At 34.9% G+C, this 14,601-nt stretch overlaps 3 protein-coding genes and 1 long non-coding RNA gene across 11 annotated transcripts; 2 read left to right on the top strand and 2 right to left on the bottom strand.

Moving 5' to 3' along the window:
* Positions 1–1,711: 1,711 nt before the first annotated feature.
* On the top strand, positions 1,712–3,395 carry LOC142551874 (uncharacterized). The gene is made up of 2 exons (XR_012821644.1): positions 1,712–1,864; positions 2,309–3,395. It is a non-coding gene; the product is annotated as an uncharacterized LOC142551874 (long non-coding RNA).
* LOC142551873 (protein SEEDLING LETHAL 1, chloroplastic-like) lies at positions 3,356–5,732 on the bottom strand. 7 transcript variants are annotated; one of them, XR_012821643.1, is made up of 3 exons: positions 4,645–5,732; positions 4,333–4,409; positions 3,488–3,594 (listed from the first exon to the last, which is right to left on the bottom strand). XR_012821643.1 is itself a non-coding variant. In XM_075661326.1 (2 exons), the coding sequence occupies exons 1-2, from the start codon at positions 5,581–5,583 to the stop codon at positions 3,561–3,563; spliced, it is 1,005 nt and encodes a 334-aa protein (XP_075517441.1). In that variant the 5' UTR covers positions 5,584–5,732; the 3' UTR covers positions 3,356–3,560. The 7 variants fall into 7 exon arrangements, 5 of the variants coding, with proteins under 5 accessions (XP_075517441.1, XP_075517446.1, XP_075517445.1 ...); XM_075661326.1 differs by lacking the exon at positions 4,333–4,409 and having other exon boundaries at positions 3,356–3,626; XM_075661331.1 differs by lacking the exon at positions 4,333–4,409 and having other exon boundaries at positions 3,363–3,591.
* A 495-nt stretch (positions 5,733–6,227) lies between these two features.
* Positions 6,228–9,073, top strand: LOC142551868 (2-Cys peroxiredoxin BAS1, chloroplastic-like). Of its 2 annotated transcripts, none has more exons than XM_075661321.1 (7): positions 6,228–6,520; positions 7,108–7,181; positions 7,625–7,706; positions 7,811–7,890; positions 8,151–8,276; positions 8,413–8,526; positions 8,736–9,073. In XM_075661321.1, exons 1-7 carry the CDS (start codon positions 6,238–6,240, stop codon positions 8,850–8,852), a joined length of 876 nt encoding a protein of 291 aa, XP_075517436.1. In that variant the 5' UTR covers positions 6,228–6,237; the 3' UTR covers positions 8,853–9,073. The 2 variants fall into 2 exon arrangements, with proteins under 2 accessions (XP_075517436.1, XP_075517437.1); XM_075661322.1 differs by having other exon boundaries at positions 6,230–6,513; positions 7,107–7,181.
* Positions 9,074–9,207: 134 nt separating this feature from the next.
* Positions 9,208–13,681, bottom strand: LOC142551870 (cytokinin riboside 5'-monophosphate phosphoribohydrolase LOG7). Its single transcript, XM_075661324.1, has 7 exons — positions 13,512–13,681; positions 12,460–12,557; positions 11,331–11,361; positions 11,150–11,249; positions 10,942–11,012; positions 10,229–10,372; positions 9,208–9,761 (listed from the first exon to the last, which is right to left on the bottom strand). Exons 1-7 carry the CDS (start codon positions 13,623–13,625, stop codon positions 9,666–9,668), a joined length of 654 nt encoding a protein of 217 aa, XP_075517439.1. The 5' UTR covers positions 13,626–13,681; the 3' UTR covers positions 9,208–9,665.
* Positions 13,682–14,601: the final 920 nt, after the last annotated feature.

Below are 14,601 nucleotides of genomic sequence, written 5' to 3'. Positions count from 1 at the left end.
TAGGGAAACAAATTTTTCATTGGCCATCTTAATCAAGCAAAAATTTGTGACACACAATTTCACGGATCATATTTTGTGAGTTTGATTTTTTATTTGAATCATTCATAAAAAAAATATATTTTTTTTGCTAAAAATATTACTTTTTATTGTGAATATCATATTTTGTGAGATTGATTTTTTATTTGAGTCATTCATAAAAAATATATATCTTTTTATGCTAAAAGTATTATTTTTTATTGTGAATATCGGTAAGGTTGGTCCGTATCACAAATAAAGATTCGTGAGACTGCATGCTCCTTAATCAAATATAAAATTCCATATATGCAGACACACCACAATTTTTTTATATATAATAATAAAATGCTTTCATAAACCAACAGCAAATCAGATGTTCCAACATGCTGAATACTTGACATTGTCACAGAGAACATTAAAGCCAGTAAGAAAACATGAACGCGCAATAACAGCGAGGTGCTTAGGGTTCTTCCTGACTGTCGCCACCTCTTCCATCTCAAGTGCGTCGATCCGTGACTGCGCAGCCACCCCACCTGCCCAGATTTCATGGATTAAAATCTCTTACAATAGTTGAAAATTACTTGCGAGAAGTTGTCGTGAACGAAACGAAATAATATATAGAGACAAAATAAAAAAAAAATAATAAAACAATTTCATTTTTTGGTGCGTAGGATAATTTTTCAAAGGCTAAACATATTCTTATAATTAAAAAATATTAGATATGAGATTTAAATTTCGAGACAGACTCTACACGTACAACAATAGAGGCTTTCCATGCCAGAGGATTTCAATTTTAAAAAATTAATTATAATTGATCAACTGTGATATATTATATCAGGGAAAATGTTTATTATGTCAGCACGGAATATAGCATCCATTGTTGAATGAGAAAATAGTCAATATGCAAGTTTGCTCATTTGTGTTTTGGTCTTGTATTGGATTTTAGTTTTGTAAGTTAAATTATGTTTTAACTTTTGGTCATTGTTTTTCAGAACGTTGACGTCACACTAAAATATATTGACGTCACACTGAAAAACGATTGGGAGAGGAAGCTGTTTAAGGGAAAGATTAAATATAATATATTTGACTTGCGAAAAATTATAATATATATTTTATATTTTAAAAACGAATTTCAAATACATTTTTTTTATCACGAAAATAAATATATTTTATTTCTATCGACCTAACATATCGTAATTGAAATTAAAATTTAAAGTTCAACTAATTTATCAACAAAATCATAGAGTATAACTTTTTGCTCGGTGTTTCTTCTTAAATAATTATGAAGAAAATTATGTTTGCATCTTTTATAATTTTGATCATCTCAAAATCGAGTCTTGATATTGTATATTTCAATTTTTGATAATTTTAATTTTTTATTTTATTTTATTTTTTGTCGTAGGCGTATATGTGACACGCGTTACGTTGAAGTCAAGTAAGTGTCGTATCCATTCCATATCAAAAATATTAAATTAAAATTTGATAACATATATCAACAAAATAAAAAAAAAAACAAAATATTAAATATAATAACGGGTAATTGATTACGAGTTACTAGGCATTGGAGTTCTAGATTTCATCACAAAAATCTAATAATTTTACATCCACACGGTTCTACCTGTCCAATGTAGGTAGAACTCATTCCTCTATATTTCATTAAATTCTTCGAAACACTTGTAAATAACGCGAACCAATAATCCAGTTGTGGTTACATCATATCCTCAGAAAGAACTGAAAATAGAAAAAGTCGAAAAGAAAGATCAAGATTTTGGTATGGGTGGGATAGGAAATTTTCTTTCTATGAAGTTGACATTTCTTTCGTAAAATAGCTGTTGGTGGGTTCTTGCAGGTATGTCTCTGCAAACCTAAGAATTTATAGGAAATTTTTTTAAAAAAGAAAGCATTGATATATTTTTTTTCTGAGCTGAATTCTTCTTAAAGTTATTGTTTAATGGGAAGAGTAGTTATCGGACAGCGGCTTCGGATTTCACGTCATTAAAAAAAAGTAGTTACAAATCATGTGAATTAAACACAGGTGTTATTAATGCAGCTGAGAAATTGGAAATTTTAATGTTGCCTTCATTTAAATTCTTATTAATCCTAGTTTGATTCATCATGTATACATCCATGATTGGATTTTCTGTTCGAATCAAGGATCAAAACCAGGAATTTCGATCTTATATTTATTGGAGATGATATAATATATCTTATTAGTAAAATTATGGTTTTATTTTTTTAAAATAATCTGTTAGTTATGGTTTTTCATGATACACATATTTTCATCCTATTGCAGGATATACAAATACAAGATCTCCAAAATACTGGCATGAGGTATGCTTTTTAGTAGTGCGTGTGCATTGCATGGATTTGGAGGAGAAAAATGTCGTGAACTTGGATTATTAGCTTCCAATCATGCTTCCTCCATCACACCAACCTTAGTACCTTACAACATATCAAAGCTTCCTGCAAACAATAATATATCATAAAATTAATAGTTTCGACATTTTGATTCAAGATATGAGACCATACATGTAAACTACCGGAGTCGCAAATATACTGTATGACGTAGCAAAATGTGAGAATCGACGGAAATTTTTTGGTTAGAAATGATGAAAGCAGTTGTGATTTGGTGTATTCAATCACGATTGATTGTAATACATGCCAACTATTTCAGGAGTGTTGATGCGATATTGATTAAAAAACCAGAAAAAAAAAAAAAACATGACAACTTAGATGACTAAATTAGCTATTATAAGTTTGCGGAACGATAATACGTTATACTTGTCTCCCTTGTGATAAAATCAGTTTTTCCAGTATCAATATTTCAATGAAATGTGCCGTGTAATTGTGTTCTTATACAATCAAAGGAGAGGAATTAGGCGAGGGAACTTCAAACCTGGAAGCAGAAAACACAACATAACAATATGTATGTACAACCATTCTAGTGGAGAGAGATTCCATATACAATCAGAGTACGATGGTCTGGACGCGTAAATTCAAAGGACTGACAACTGACAGTTAACAAGTTTAGATGTAATACTAGATATTTTTGTTGGAGATCTTCGTACGAATGAGATCCAGTTTTTTTGGAGAAATTTAGATTGTAAAGACGATGCGCGTAAATGCCAAGCTGGGATATCTCGCCTTTCCTCAACGAGTAGGTCTCCAATCAATAAGAAAACGTATGTCCAACAATGAAAGATTCCCAGCAGGTTTATGAACAAATACACAAAGATCAAACGCTGGCGATAAAGTTGTTAGCGTCCAGAGTATGTCTTTCCGTGAACCTTTGTAAATGTTCTCAGAACAAAACATAGAAATATTTAACAAATTCGTGGTCGCCACACATATCACATCGAATTCAGACATTCTTTTTCATATTTTCATCTTTTGCACGCGTAAAGAATATCAGTATCATGGATTAAGTACAATTTTCAGCATCTAAAAAATATTGTTTTAGTGCTTCATACTTGGGAGCAGACATCAAAATATGAAATAACTAAACTTTGGAGACGATCTCAGAGGACAGTGGTGGCCGGGAGATGTTAGCCTAGCTTGCGTCTACTCGTCTCCAAGCTTCTTTCAAACATAATCCCAAACAGAGGAATCAGCTAAGCCACAGGTATATTATACACATCGCCCAATACTTGCAATGACATTAGAAAAGGCACCAGAGCACAAACATGATAAAGATCATCAAAACATTTTGAATACAAAGAAATAACAGCTTCAACCCAATAAAAACAAACTACACGATAAAAGCCTATGAAAAGGGGTGGCACAATCCAACAAACACTGAGAATTCAAAGTCAAATTACACACACTCCACAATGCAATGAGATGATATTTAGACCCTCGCGAGAATGGAAAAAGCGCACGCATAGCAAACATGTTAAACAAACAGTAGATTCAACAAATTGCTGCAGGAAAGCACATAATCATGGCAACATCTCTGGAAGGCGTTATCTCCACCTATGTATGAAACAGTAAATTATGTATACAAAAATAAGCGGGTGCGGGTGCATATCATAATTATATTTGTGCAAACATTTCATTATACTATAAGAGGCAGATAGATTTTCAGGCCTACTAAGTGTTTTGTCCCCCCACCCCGGAAAACCCCCTTTTTATGAGAAACCAGTCAAAATAATTTTACTCTCTAAATTGACTTTACTGGATGGGCTGGATAAACACAAACGCACGGGATCACATAACAAAATCCAAACAAGAAGATTCCCAGAAACAGAACAAAGCCAATGAACAGAATATAGCTTGATTAGAACCCAATTCTAGGTCTTTGGAAACCAAAGAATCCACCTCAAACAGGCTAATTGTCCTCCCAAGTCACAATCAGAAGGTGATATTCCAAGAAATTAATGGTAGGTGGTACACTCCTGTTCAAGAATCGTTTACTGATATCATTAACGTATTTTAAACAACATAAAATATACATACAAATAAATAAAACTACTGCATAATTTAACAGCACTTAACTGAATACTGATTCGAAAAGAATACAAAATTCGAATCCAACTATATATAAACAAATCCTGATAAATGTAATTTTATCTATCATACATTATCACGATCAATATTTGTATTAGTACACCACAAGGGAGAGACTCTGACTGGGATAGAAGAACCGCAGTAGACCTCCAACAGATCCCGAAACCGCCCCTCAGAGGACTTCAACATCATAGCCAGTGACAAGCACACTTGTTTTTCCACACACATTTTGTGCCTGGGCTTTATCCTATTATCAAAACTAAAGGAAAAGTACTGTGGGAAGGCAACCAATTCTTTCAACTCCCTCCCCATTTCCACAACAAAGTAATCGAATTTTGGCTTCAGATTCTCCTTTATACTATAACAAAACAATGCTGGGAACCTCCTGAACATCACTACAGTGTCCATGTAAGAAAAACCCAGTTTCTGCAAGTACTCAATTCGGGGAATGAACTTGGATTCAACGCAGCAGGACAAAAGAAAGGCACAATTAGCAACGTTTTCAATGCCGATGGTACCCTGGAGGAAGTAGAGAGTAGGCCGGAGCTGGAGGTCGACACTGCGGGTTAATAGACGTGGGCGGCGGTGAATAACATGTCGGAGATTAACGGCATCCACGTGGGCTTCACGAAGGAGGAAAGTGGCGGCCGGGATGATGATCATGGATGTTGGGGAAGTTAACAAATCAGGGCACATTGCGAAAATACGGCGGAGATCCTGCACGGTTAGACCCAGTGAAAATAGGAAGTCAACAGTGCATTTAACCTGGAAAAGGGGTGCAAAAATCAAAGGCGGGTGGGAGTGGAGGCAGTAAAGGGAGTCCACACCCAAAGAGTCTAAATAGAGAAGCAATTCTTGAAGGGGAGAGGGGGAACTGGCTGGTGAGGTTTCGTTTTCAGGGGATGTAACGAGGGAGGGGGGTTTGGGTAGAGAGGGAAGGGCAACCGCGGATGATTTGGGAGGGAAGTGTAGGTGATTGGAGCGGGAAATGAAGGGAAATTGTGGGTTGTGGAGGTGGAAGGGGGAGGTGGGGGTTGAGAGGAAATGGAGAGCTTCTTGCATGGTAGCTGCTACATTCTCAGATTCAAGGGAGAGGAATTCTGGTGGCGGCGAAGCGGAAGAAGATAAGGTACAGAAGCTTTGTATGTGAATGTTATCTGGAAATCTCCAGTTTTGGAAGATAACGTCACGTCTTTCTTGATGGATCAGCTGCCAAACCACGCAGCATCTATAGGAATTTATATCATATTACCACATAATCTACTTAATAATACATACAATTTATTTAATTATTTTAAATAATAATATAGAATAGAAAGTTAATCATGTCATTACAGCAACTCTTCGATCTATTTATAACAACTTATTTAGCATAGTTTTAAATATATTATTTTAGACCACTCAAATTTCAAAGTCTGTGTTAAATTAAAATTTTAGATTATTCCTAAATCAGCTAAGTCTATAGGTGTTACGATCATACTAAACTCGTTAGGGTCGGCTCAATAACTCGAACCCGAACCCGAACTACATCCCTAACACAACTGCTTAAAATCTATTATTCAAATCATTTTCTAAAACAACAAACAATTTTCATAAACATCGAAAATAAAGCTCGATATATGCCTCATAATTAATAATAATAATTAAAATAAATAATAATAATAATATAAAAAATAAAAAAATAAAGTTAAATATAATTTCCATATACAAGGACAAATGGTCACAGCAGCTGTGTGCGCTTATCTACCCATCACTCTTCACCCCCAAACCAGAGCGATAATGGCGTGTTCGGCTGCTGCTTCAATGGCCGCTCTCCTATCATCCAACCTCAATATAAAACCCTCCATCTTCTCCAAACGCGCCACAGGTAAATCTCTGTCCAATTCTCAATCCATCGCACTAGCTTCCTCATTCTCCGGTCTCTGCAAAACTTCTGTATCCCACGCTTCCTCGTCTTCGACCTCCAAAAGATGCAGTTTCATCGTCCGTGCTGTAAGTATATATCTGTTGGAGTTCCATCTTTGACTTCCACTTTCAGTTTGTCTTTTATTGCGACCGTGTTGCAGAATCTGAAAGATTTTTTTTTCATATATGCATATTTCAGTAGTGGAAGACAGAAAATTTATTAGTTGGATTTCTGAAATTGTTGCTATTTTAGATGGGTTTTTAACCAGGGATGTTCTTGTGTTCTATTTTGCCTTGAATTCCTGATACTGGTAAAAGGTCAGACATATCTTTTGATTCTTAAGCTCGCAGTTCACGTTAATGTAGCTGGATATTTCTTTCTGTCGGGATGGTGTAGATTATATTTGACAGATGTTTTATTTAATCTCAATTTTGTTGTTTTTGGTGATATCAAGAGCAAAGAAGTTTGTCAATATATTGTCTTTTACAAAGACGAATTCCGATTTTGAATTTAGAGGACTTCATACATACGTGGACAGTTGTCAAAAGTTTATATCTTGGGGATAACGATCGAATTTGCATTTTCCCTATAGGTTAAATATTGGCTCCGTGTTTTTGTAGCATGCCTTTATGTACTTTAAACCTCTATTCTTCTTGTGATTGTGTAACTTTCTTGACAGAGTGAACTTCCACTGGTCGGGAATACAGCTCCAGATTTTGAGGCAGAAGCTGTGTTTGATCAGGAATTTATCAAGGTGAACCTAAGGAGAATACCAAATAAACTAACCTGTTAAAGTGTTCCTTTACCGGAAATTCAAAGACGTATTAAAGTTGATCTATTTCCACAAAATTGTTTTTTTTTTAAGTTGGTGCTTTATGCTAATGGTGCTATTTAATTCACTCAGTTTTTCAAGATTATTTTTACCATAGGTGCCATCATCAGCTAGATCATCTTTTTGGGAATTGCTTGTTTGATTGGATCATCATTATGTTACACACATCACTTTCTAGTACTACCAATTGATGTTCAGCTTAAGAGAACCTAAGAATTATTTCCAACTATTTATTTTTCCACTTTTGATTGTTGGAAGTTAAAGTATCTGGTAATCTTGATGGTTAATCCTCTCTGACCTCAGTCATTGTATTTACATCCTGGTTCAAACGTTGTGCACCATGTGCTTAAGTAATTTTTGTGCAGGTTAAACTCTCAGAGTACATCGGGAAAAAGTATGTTATTCTGTTTTTCTACCCGCTGGACTTCACATTTGTTTGCCCTACGGGTGAGTATGAAACTGAATCGGTGACCTTAAATTTCACCGCATTTTCTGGATGTTGGCTGCTACTGATGCAGTTTATAACTCTGTGCTTGATTTTATTTCTTCAGAGATCACTGCTTTCAGTGACAGATATGGAGAATTTCAAAAATTGAACACAGAGGTGTTAGGCGTTTCAGTAGACAGTGTGGTTAGTTTAATCTTTAACTCAAACTGGCAACAATTTCTCGTTTTGTAACTTCTCTGTAACTCTTAATATATTGTTAATGAACGCTTATCCTTGGAACTGAGAGGCTATTTACTTTTATTATGATGCTGTGTCTCGACAAGTAGTAATTTTGTACATTGAGTACCTATTCTCTACTCGAGTCTTTAATACTCTAGTGGTTCTTACAGAATCTTGTATCAAGTTGAGCTGGATTGACATACTACTGTATAATACACTTGTAGTTTTCCCATCTTGCATGGATTCAAACAGAGAGAAAGTCGGGAGGTTTGGGTGATTTGAACTATCCACTGGTATCTGACGTCACCAAATCCATTTCAAAATCATACGGCGTGCTGATTCCCGATCAGGTATGTATTATATTGTTTGTCCATTTATTATTCTCATATATCGTGCGAACTATTCTTGAGTTTATATTTATCGAAGTTGATGATTAATAGTTGGCACCGAATAGACATCTTATAATTACTTGTGGTGTTGATTCAGGGCATTGCATTGAGGGGGCTTTTTATCATTGACAAGGATGGGGTTATTCAACACTCCACCATCAATAATCTTGGTATTGGTCGTAGTGTTGATGAAACCTTGAGAACTCTTCAGGTGGTCTAATATGTTTTATAGAACCAAACGTTCCTGTTATTTTGTTAAGTTATCTGTCGGAACAATGAACGAAATGTGTGCACTAGGATGATGTAATTTTAAAAAGATTTTATTTACACCATTATAGGATGATGTATTTTTAAGAAGATTTGATTTTCACCATTAATGACTTTTGTTAATCTGATGCGCTTGTTACTCCAAACGTGTAGGCTCTGCGATATGTGCAAGAAAACCCTGACGAAGTATGCCCTGCCGGATGGAAGCCAGGGGAGAAGACCATGAAGCCAGATCCCAAGCTTAGCAAGGAATACTTTGCCGTTGTTTAGGAGAAGACCATGAGCCAGATCCCAAGCTTAAAAGGGATTCTTTGCCGCTGTTTGAATTCACCTGTTAATCTCTTGCCATTTATAGAGGCTGTAGAAAGTTTTGTAGCCATGAAACCAGATTTTGAGTCTGCTCTTGAGAGTTTTGAGTGCTTGGGAATGACTGTTAAATTGAATGGATAATTCTTTCATGTTGTGAGTCATGATTTTCAATGCGAGGATGATGGATTGGGCACTCGCATAGAAAGATAAAACACGAGGAATTTGAAATTTCTCACGTGTTAATTAACTTATTTTGGCATTCATGGAATCCGCTCTTGATATCAGACATGTTTCGCCAAATTGGATGGTAACATCATTTGCTTGAACTGGAATTTCTTGAATCTGGATGAAGAAGGATAATAATCATGCAGAGGTAGGAGGATTCCAGTGAAGGACAGGGTATTCAGAACAGCTACGTTAAGTAAATTTATCTTAAAGTAAAACACAAGGAAGTCGAGTTTACATTAACCCCGATCAAGTCAAAGGATATATTCCTCCTGTATTGTTTACGGTTGGATGTAAACATTTCTAATATCTAGATATATTTTGATGCATCCAAATCAAACAATACATACCACACGAAAAATATACCTTCTGGCAGGCACATAGCACAAACCAAACTTTTATCCATTTATAATTCAGTCATTTGCTACGGCCGTATAGTTTCAAAATAACAAAAAAGTAAGGCTAGTGTGCAGCGGAGCTGTCGATATATGTATATATACCAAATATTGTATGCCCAAAATTTGATGATACTTGTTCGTCAGCAGATCACTAGGTGGGGACACTTGATTCCGGTACGTAATTTAGTCTCTCCACTTCCTCCCAGATCAATTTGGATGTGATCTCATCACATTCTGGAATATGTTCCTGCATATATTATAAGTTCATTAGTAACCAGCCAAGTAGCTTTTAGATATAAAAAAAGATGAAAATCGAGGTACCAGAGATGTGCAAGATGAATTGCACAAAACATGAATCAGACCAAAATGAGCATATTTCTGATGAGATGTGTGGTTGATATGATCAGAAATGAGTGCTCAAAATGGTTGAATATTCGATATCAACTGGGTACGTAGAAAGAATGACACAAAACCATGATACTCGAAAATGATAGAAGGCATGGAACTATTTGTTACAAGAGGAGCGTGATTATGTAGCCAATCCGGTAGAGTGCTCTAACTTCCTCACCAGTGATGAAACTAAAGCACTAGAAAAGCATCAAAGAAGCTCGCATGTTTTGTATAGTTGACGTATTTAAAAAATATGTTCATGTACATGGAGAAAATCAAGAGGGATCCGGCTAGTTTACATTTAGGACGAATCTCCTATAATACCTCAAGTTCTCTAACCAATTGTTTGGCTGTGGGAGCCGATACGATTATTCTACGCGCAGTTGGAGAGATAAACCCTTCATCAACAGCCTTGTCCAGAAAACACAAGAAGGAATTATAGTACTCGTCCACATTCAGAAGCCCCACCTGCATGTTCATAAAATTATAGTTAGGGTTCGTGCATGCATGCATTACAACAGACTTTGGATATATGATTAATAAGTATGACTATGGGCCAAATGATCATGTGTCATTTCTTACATCCACACCCTTATATTCATTTCATTATGATTCAAGAAATCAAGTGAGGTCAGGTTACAAGAATCTCTCTGAATTAGCATTATTTGAAATTAAAAATCACCAAATCAATCATCACATAACTATATATGTTCAGTGGCATTATCCTGATCTAGTCCCCGATGTTGGACCTAATTGTAATGAAAAAACCTATATATGTTCTGCGATTTTTGACGAGTCCTTCCGCAGACTCTTAATTACTAAGAGTGGCAAATCCAGAAGGGCTGCACAGGGAAGCAACGTGAAAGAGAAAGGGAGCGGCGGCTAATGTCAGCCCCTCTCTTGTTCCACCACATCTTAGTAACTCACTGAAAGTCACAAATGCATTATATATAACATTTAGCTCTGTAGATGAAACTGAGTAAAAGATACGTCCCAATATTGAAAAACTGAACCTACAAATGGAAAAGTATATTTACCGGTTTCCGATGGATTCCAAGCTGAGCCCATGTAATGACTTCAAGTAACTCCTCAAGGGTGCCATAACCACCTAAAATTCACAAAAGAAGAATAATCATGAACAACATGATAAAATTCACCAAATATGAGATTATTTTCTGACACAAATGATGTTTACAAATTCCAAGTATGCATGTGCATACACATAGACGATGATCATATATATACCAGGAAGAGCAATGAAGGCATCAGCCTGCCTGGCCATCTCTGCCTTTCTTTGGTGCATATCTGATACTGCACAAACTTCTCCAATCGGTTCCCCCGTTATCTGTGCATATAGCACTCAAACTTTAGAGAAGATTGAAAAATAAAAGAAAATAGGAAATACATAAAAAGTTTCGGTCTACACCTCTCGAGGCATGAGAGTCCTTGGAATGACCCTGCAATAAAACTAGATTATTTATGGCACCAGGTGGCAAAATGAAGCAATACCATGGCTTATGAACAGAGTTATGTAGATCCATGAAAACCCTCTTGCCAAATTGGATATCTGACTTTTCCAAATATTTCACGAATAGCAGAAGGCATGTACTTGGAGTGTGATCCATAAGATTTATGATTGTGTGAGTGACAAAGTACGCAAACTTTTAAGATATTGAATCCCCTTGAAAATTTTAATTATTGTGTCACATAAACAGGAAAGTTATTAGAACATTTGATCCTATATATGATGCCTGCCTTTGGGTGGACAAAAGGAACCCTTTTCAGAAAAATTGGAGAATCTTGCCAAACAAAATATTATCATCACGAGGGGACATGATAATTGCCATTTGAAATTTGGAACTTCCCTTATATTAAAAATTAAAAATTCTACCCAACATGCATATGTACAGCATATTCGAATAAAGCCTAGAGAGCATTCGAATGCAGAAGTTTTTATCCAAAAGGCATTCTTAAAAGAATAATGTGTTTGATTTGGCTTTTCATTTAAAAGTGGCGTACATGCACTTTAAAGAGCCAACCCCCGAGTAAAATGACTTTTAGACTTCTGCTCCGACTTCTCTCTAGCTAAACAATTACTTAAAATAGGAACTCGATTTTCCCTGTTCTTCCCAAACATAGAACTGCTTATATTTTTTTGCTGTCGAATCTTTAGTGCCTTCCATTAATTTACACGTACATCTGCTAGCTAGCAGCTTCGACGTTGGCATGAGTGTAATAATTTAAGAATTCATGTCCTCAGATACTCGAACAGAGACGAAGAACAACACAATCCGCATTCATATTAGTTTCGATCTATCTATACATCCATCTAACACATACATATGTCGAACTTGTGTCATGAATACAACAAATTATCAAATAAATTGAAATTTTCAAATTCCATTCATAATTCTTTTAACAAAATAAAAAGATGAAAATTTCACTACTTAAAATACATCCAACAGGCTGTATTCTATTAATGTTTTTTTTTTGTTATTGAGTGGTGATATATATATATTGTCTCCATGAGTGTGTGACAAAGGGAGCATAAATACCCTAGTACATGTCGCCCACCATCATGAACTGCCTGAGAAACGAGACCCATCAAACCCACGCTTCCACCTCCATACACCAAATCAATCCTTCTTTCCACCTTCAAAAAAAATAAAATGAAAATGAAAACAAGACCCAAGACCCCTTTGCAAATTTCCACGTTATAATTAATCATCACAAATCTTGAAAAACCCCAAATATTACACCTAATGAATGTTACATTGGTTCGTAGAAAAACTCAGAATGATGTCAAGAATCAATGTACCAAATCATAACTCTGCGTATGATTATACGTGCATGAAAATATTATATGAATAAATTTCCATCGAAACCCGCAACCAGAAAAATGATGAAGGCAACGTAATGGAGGAGACTTGAAACACGCTTAAAAGTGTCATGATTTTAAAAGGGCACGTTTGGTTCCCCATTAAAAGGCAAGGCTTTATTTTATTATTACAACATTATTAACCATAAACTAAGATCATGCAAGAAGTCTGCTGTTAACTGACAAAGATTACAGCTAGCAATCCCTTCTCTCTCTCATGCCAAACAAAACTTAAACCCTAATCCAACCTCCAAAACCCGTATTATTTTTCTTTCCCTAATATTCATCTGTCAACTTTTCATGACCAAGTATATGCAGATACGAAATGGGAATTCCAATATCATATTATAATGTGCATCTGAACTAGAATAATTAAAGAAGGATCTGATGCCTTAAGATTTTAGTTAGAAGACTAGCAGTGGCGGCAGTAACAAATTATACATAAAATTTTAAATGCTTTTAGTCGGTCAGACCCAAGCAAAACTAAGCTGGATGCTGCAAACGCAGAAGAGATCAATAAAACTAAACTGGATGGAGCAAAAATGATGAATTTTTCTTGGAAGAAATGTCGATTTTTCTAAAAGGGATTTGAGTATGCTACAAAAATAAAAAAAATGATTTGAAGAATCTATTAAAAAAAACCAAGAGTTTTTTAATTTCGGGATTCGAATTAAACACACACATACACGCACTGAGGTCCATTTTTCATTGTGTAATTAACAATATTACCAGTTCTTTGCCCAGCTCAACAGCAGCTTGTTGGTAGCTAGCTTTCTTGCCAGAACTGCTTCCACAGAAAACACAAATTCTCTTGAATATTGAATTTTTCTCCGCCTGATCCATTAAGAATGTTTTCAGAATAGTGCGTGTGAGGTGAATAATATTATGTGCCTGAAATATGGAGGTGAAAATGAGAAGAAAATGGATGAGTTTACTGCTATTTATATACCCACCCCACAGGCCACACCTCTAGGAGCCATCATTCTCACCCTCACCCTCTCTCCATTTAGCATGATCGAATTATTATGCATTTTTTAAATTTTCAGGAAATTTTTTATTTCCCATTCTTCCTTCGAATGATGGATTTTTGTTAGATTTCCAATAAACTTTTAATTTATTCCCCTATTCTTTCTAGTACCAAAAAGGCTTGGTTCGTCTCCAACATTCGCATTGATTCTTCCATAAATTAATAATAAACAATAAAATTATCATTTTTTTGTGTTTGGGCTCTTATTTTGATCGTATTATTTCAATCATTTTGCTACTCTCACATAGTCAATGTAATCAAACCACCAACTTGGCAAAGATGTTGGCTGTTGTTGTATCATTATTTGTTTTCGTTGTTCAATTCTTACATCCGATACACGTATATACAATAAATTTTAATATAATTTTAATTAAATATGATATTACTATATTATATTTTTAATAGAAAAGACAATGACTTTAGTCAAGTATAATAGTGGTGTATTTATTAATATATAGTATAGAATATGGTTTAGATTTTTATTACAGGTTCAATTAAACCAGAGGGGATCCAGTGTAGGACTCGGGGGGCTGTGGCCCCTCCAAATTTTTTTTAAAAATTATTACTATATAAGATATATTTTATTATTTAATATATATATTATTTGACAATAAAAAAAATTAAAATAACTATAAACGGCCTCCCCGAATTTTTTTTAAAAATTATTACTATGTAAGATATATTTTATTATTTAGTGTATATTTATTATTTGACCATAAAAAAAAAATAAAGTATTTATAATTAGTTTAATGGTTATAGACTTTCAAGGTTTACACATGTGGTTCGTGTTCC

The sequence above is a fragment of the Primulina tabacum genome, chromosome 7 (genome assembly GCF_025594145.1).
Source record: "Primulina tabacum isolate GXHZ01 chromosome 7, ASM2559414v2, whole genome shotgun sequence".
NCBI lineage: Eukaryota > Viridiplantae > Streptophyta > Magnoliopsida > Lamiales > Gesneriaceae > Primulina > Primulina tabacum.
The sequence above is the reverse complement of the archived record's forward strand: the minus strand, read 5'-3'. Positions and strand labels throughout refer to the sequence as shown.